This window comes from Triticum aestivum, chromosome 3B (assembly GCF_018294505.1).
Source record: "Triticum aestivum cultivar Chinese Spring chromosome 3B, IWGSC CS RefSeq v2.1, whole genome shotgun sequence".
Taxonomy (NCBI): domain Eukaryota; kingdom Viridiplantae; phylum Streptophyta; class Magnoliopsida; order Poales; family Poaceae; genus Triticum; species Triticum aestivum.
The window spans coordinates 54387529-54393002 of record NC_057801.1 but is presented as its reverse complement, the minus strand read 5'-3'; the positions used below and the strand labels follow the sequence as shown (position 1 = coordinate 54393002).

The 5474-nt window shown below is 49.4% G+C and overlaps 1 protein-coding gene across 1 annotated transcript; it reads right to left on the bottom strand.

Annotated features, from left to right (window-relative positions):
* Nucleotides 1–1368: 1368 nt before the first annotated feature.
* LOC123064704 (BTB/POZ and MATH domain-containing protein 2-like) lies at nucleotides 1369–2795 on the bottom strand. Its single transcript, XM_044488124.1, has one exon. It carries the CDS (start codon nucleotides 2648–2650, stop codon nucleotides 1547–1549), a length of 1104 nt encoding a protein of 367 aa, XP_044344059.1. The 5' UTR covers nucleotides 2651–2795; the 3' UTR covers nucleotides 1369–1546.
* Between the last annotated feature and the right edge of the window lie 2679 nt (nucleotides 2796–5474).

The window sequence follows — 5474 nt, the reverse complement described above, 5'->3', positions numbered from 1 at the left end:
AAAAAAAAAAAATTCAAATCCCGAGGGAGCGCCTAACGTGTGACATCTGGTGGTGGCTGGACGCACCACTTGGCGTGCTCAGAGGCCACAAAAATGACCCTTGGAGGTCCCCCGCAAGGGGTAAAATCGAGTTAGTTGTTGGGAGGGGGGGGGGGGGGGGGGGGGGGGGTGATACGTATCGCTTTACGTGCTTGCCTCGCCTCATTGGCCCAGTAGAAGCCCAGTATGTTTCTCCTCAATCTTTCTTCAAACCGTGCATGCTGTTTTTAGAAAAAAGGTGATCTGTAACTGCAAAATATACGTTCACACTAAAATCTTGTTTACTTACGTTTTTCAATTTTATTTGTTTTTTTTATCTTCCAGGTCTAGTTTTTTTTAGTTTTTTCCTTTTTAAGCTTTTGTTTTCTATTATAATCTTTCTAACAAGTGATGACCATTTTTCAAAAGGCACACTGAATTGTTTTTTAAAGTACCATGAACACACACTGAACATTTTTAAGTATACGGTGAATATTTTTCAAATATGCACTGAACACTTCTTAAATAAATTTAAAAATTTAAGAATTAACAAAATCCAAAACATACACAAGCACGCGCGCAAAGATAGTTCAAGGAAGAGGATAAGCCGGCAGGTGCGCTTGAGGAGAAAAGGAAAGGACACATTAGAAAATGAATAAGATGTGGCCAGTCGGTCAAACCCTTCTTCATTGAAAATTAAATTGAAAAGACAAAAGAGCAGTTATAAAAACAGATAAAAATGTCAAAAACAATCAGAAAAGGCCCCTTCCACCTCAACCGGCCAGTCCACACCGCCCCTACGCAGCAAAAACACTCCAAAAAAAACCTAAAACACTCACAAAAAACCCTCAATGGTTAGCTCTTTAGCAAGAACATCAAACAAATAATTGCTTTAGTGAATAACTAAAAACATATAGGAGCATGGTAGATAGTAAAGAAAAAAAACTAATCACAATATATATCTTTCAAAGATAGAATAGAATGACAGTTGGCGAGTCTCTTTGTATTCTTGTCCGGAAAGAGGAGGACTTGATTATTCGTTCACCAGAACCAGAAGTAAAAATTGTCACAAAAATCCTCAACGGTAGCTCTTTAGCAAGAACATCAAACAAATCACACGTCCAACAAGTCCGTGAATTAATCTTGTCTCAAAAATATAAGTGGGACGTGCAAATCTCAAAACAAAATCCATCTAACGACCAGGCGGTATTTTAGATGTAAAGAATTTCTCCTATAAATTGATCAAAATTTATAATAGTAGTTGACTTGTAAAAAATCTAATAATTAAGCACAATATTTTGGGACAGAGGGAGTGCCATCAAGAACTTCTTTCAAATTTGAATCTAACAATAACTTTTTGTAACAATCATCACTTATATTTTGGCGAGTAACATCTATAGTAAAAGTTTGACCTAAAATACGAGGAGCTCCCTAATAAATTAAGTCCGAACATAGGGAATATATCGACACGAGAATGCTGTTGCTAAAAGCTGTATGTAAAGAGCAATGAAACTTCTAGGCAGAAGAATCACGGGAGCTGCTTAATGACGAGATCCAGCGCGGCAGAAGGGCAGCTTGCCCTGAGCTGCTCAAATCCATCGGTGGCCATGAAGGATTTCAGATTACCGGGACAAGAGAGGAAGTCCATGCACGCCTCCTTGAGCACGGCGCAGCCATGCCGCTCAGCCAGCGACAGCATGGCGGCCACAGAGCCCATGTCCACGCGCGGCCGCAGCGCCTTGGCGCAGGCGATCTTCAGGTCCTCCAGCCCGTGCCTGTCCGCCGCCACGAGCAGCCGCTCCGCCTTCGACGTTGCCTCGGCCTGATCGAGTTGCTGGTTCGGAAGTTGGTTGTCCGCCTCCGCCATTGTATCGAGCTGCGGCGGGCTGTCCGTGTACATGAACTGGAGCAGGGTCTTGAACACCTCCGCGTCCATGTCGTCGACACGTAGCTCGCCGGTGGCGTTGCCCTCGAGGTCCGCTTTGAAGACGGCGGACCGGGCCTCCAGCACCCACCGGTGCGCGGCCAAGGTTTCGCCGCCGACGTGGACCGTCACGTCCGCTGGGTGCTTGTTCCAGAGGGCTTCCGCGAGCTGCCCGCGCAGGTCGAACGGCGGCGCCGCCGCCACCTCGGCTTCCGCGCGCAGCCCGGGGTCGACGGTGACGTCGCAAAGGACAGTGAGGCAATCATCCTCAAGATGCTTACTATGGTTGAGATTTTCCTTGTCGAGGAACTTTATCCAGCCCCAGTAGCGATTAGCCGAGTAGCGTTGCTGCTGCACGGCTCCATTCACCGAGGGCTCCCCGTGGTGGTCGAGCACGCTAAGCTTGAACTCTGCCGTGGCGTCGCCGAGGCTGGTAAGGAAGATGGACGTGGAGCCGTCGGCCTCTTTGCGGTCGCCGTTCGGGTAGCACTGTACTTTCCAGCGGTGGCCGCCGACGTCGAACGTGGGTGACTCGACCGCCGTGCCGTTGGGGACCGTTTTCCTCACCTGCTTGTAGCCGTGGATCCGGAAGACGTGGGAGCCGGTGACCGGCTCCCTCGCGGCGACGGTGGACGCGGTGATGTGCTGCCGCCCGGCGCTGCGCAGGGCGGACACCAGCGCCGACATTGGCTTGATCGACGAAGACATGATTGGAGCAAAGGAGATCGCAGATCTAATCTATCAAGGATAACAGGCGCAGGTGTATGCTATGTATATATATATGTATGTCTATTTCATTTTTTTGTGGGGATGGTTATTTCATTTTTTTTGAGGGGGGATGGTTATTTCATGTTTCAACGCCGCTGGAGATAGAGAGAGATCGTGTTGATACGGGAACACTTTATTATCTTCGGTATAAATTAGGATGACTTGGGCTACAATTAATTAGCAGAACTTGTGTTTCTTGGACTCTAAAAAAGGAAACATGTTGCCAGGTACGTACTTCGTGTGCCCCATAGTATAAGATCATTTTTTGCACTAGTGTATTATAAAAATCGCTATTACATTAGTATAGGACGAAGGGAATAGTTGCTGATCGCCCACCATGCATAGAGATCAGTGCAAGATTTGACATTTCTTTGAACTCTTGTCAAATTATTACAAAGCGGCCGATATTTTTCAGATGCATATGAACAAATTTGTAGAGTCAACTAAGATTTATTCTTAGCCTATTCCGTTGAGATAATAATACTATTTTGAATTTTGTTGTGAACATTTCACAATAGTTATATGTAAGCGTCTTAGTAGAACCTATAGAAGGAGAAATGATAATTTTGTGTGTTACACGGTTTTCTCGAAACAGATTTTCACCCCGCTTTATAAATAAAGCAACCAACCGGTCCAACAAGGAATACCAACAAACCGACACACATAGTTTGCTGGGGCCACAACACAAGCAAGCCCTACAAAAGGAGAAATGCAAGCGCTCGTATTGTCGTTCGTACCAGGTGCGTTTCAGCGGGATTTTGAAACCAGGGCGTTTGACAACGCTTGTATGAGCGCACTCACTCGTTCCACGTCCAATTTCACTCATATCAGCCCAAGAAGAGGTAAAACTACCCTAATTTTTGATCTCTTCTTTTTTTTCTTCCTCCAAATCTCTCCAAAGCTTCATCGGATCCCTCTCCCTACTCGTTTTTAGTTCGAGTCCTTCCGAGTGAATGATCTACGGTATGTTCTACTCATATCCCAATTTTTTTCCATGAATCCGTGTTCCATAACTCTTTCATTGCCATGTTTAGGTTCATGTATGTCTTGAGCCAAATTTTTAGATGACCGTGAATTTGTTATGTTTTTAGAGGAGATTGATCATATGTAATAAATTCCTAATAGTTGCAGGTACTTGCTAGGATTTCAATCATAAATACGAACAATTTTAAGTACAGTTAGTATTTTAGCATAGGCCTCTCCCATATATAAAACCGGAATGACGATTATCTTTCTAGTGTCATACTCAATTCCCTAGGGACAATTTCACACCACCTATCACCAATACTCCACGCTCACTTTCTCGCTTTCTCTAAAACTTGCAAACAATCTTCGCCATTGTTTGAAGGTGGCTGCTACGGATCAACCAGACGATTTCCTAGAGAAATCATCTGCCCAGCCAGCCATTCGATTAGGATCTCATGTGGCCCGTCCAATTCATAGCAACTCAGTCCCCCGGTTGTCCTTCTCCTATCGTCTTGCATCCACCAGCCCTCGGCGCAGCTGCGAGACCCGCCTCCTCTCAACAACGACGACGATGCAAAGTGTTGAGTATATTGTGTACGTGTATATTTGTGTATAGGACCCACCTTCTGTTTTCTTTGTATAGTTGAGGTTGTGGTCCACCTTTGTATTTATATATACGTGCCTGGTGCACCGATCAATACATCGAGATTGCACAGCCCATATTTTGTACTTCTACATGGTATCTATCGCAGCACGATCCTAACCCTAGCCGCCGCCGCCGCCGCGCCTCCGCGCCGCCGCCGCCGCCGCTCCTCCACGCCGCCGTCACCAGCCGCCGCCGCCCTCCTTCCGGCCGCCGCCGCCGCCACTGGTCACCGCCGCCCCTCCCTCCGCCTCACTCGCCGTCGCCGCCGCCTCCCTCCGAGGCCGTCGCCGCCGCGGGTCCCCGCTTCCGCCTCCCTCCCTCGCGCCGCACACCTCCCCTTCCCCTCTACCCGCGCCGCGCCGCACCCCTCCCCTCCCCTTCCAACCGCGCCGCCAGCCTCCCTTTCCTCCTCCCACCCGCGCCGCACCCGCCCCCGTCTTCCTCCACCCGCGCCGAACCAGCCATGAGCTCCTCCTCGTCCACTGTTTCCAACCCGTTTGCCGGTCCCGATGTCACCCTCGTCCGCGACCTCAACATCCATGAGCGCGTTCCGCTCAAGCTCGATCACACCACCGCCTCCTACTCCGCTTGGAAGCGGTATTTTTCGCTTGTGTTCCGTGAGTACCTCCTACACGGCCACGTGGACGGCACTGTGGACTCGACGCTCATGATCAACAACGAGGAGTGGATGATCCTCGACGCCACCATCATCCGCTGGTTCTACCTCACCATCTCCAACGACCTCTTCCACACCGTGGTGAACGACGAGGACGACGCCTATGCGGTCTGGACCAAGCTCAACGGCCTCTTCACCGACAATCGGCTGCAGCGCAAGGTCCTCCTCTATGGTGAGTTTTACGGGTGCCAGCAACTTGACTCATCCATCGATGATTTTTGCATGCGCCTCAAGAAGCTCGCCGATGAGCTCCGTGATCTCGGGGAAAAGATCGGCGACGAGCTCCTCATCAGCACCCTCTCCGGCGGCCTCAACAAGGATTTCGAGAACGTCGCCTCCAACCTCACCCTCATCCCGAAGCCCACCTTCGCCAAGGTGGTCGCGTACCTCAAGCTGGAGGAGCGCCGGATGCGGGTGGCGCGGACTCGCGCGACCCACACCGCCCTCGTCACATGCACCCGCGGGGGTTCGGCCCC

What these genes read in the sequence shown, in the direction of transcription:
- LOC123064704 (XM_044488124.1), bottom strand. Translation starts at nt 2,650, where the DNA reads ATGTCTTCGTCGATCAAGCCAATGTCGGCGCTGGTGTCCGCCCTGCGC.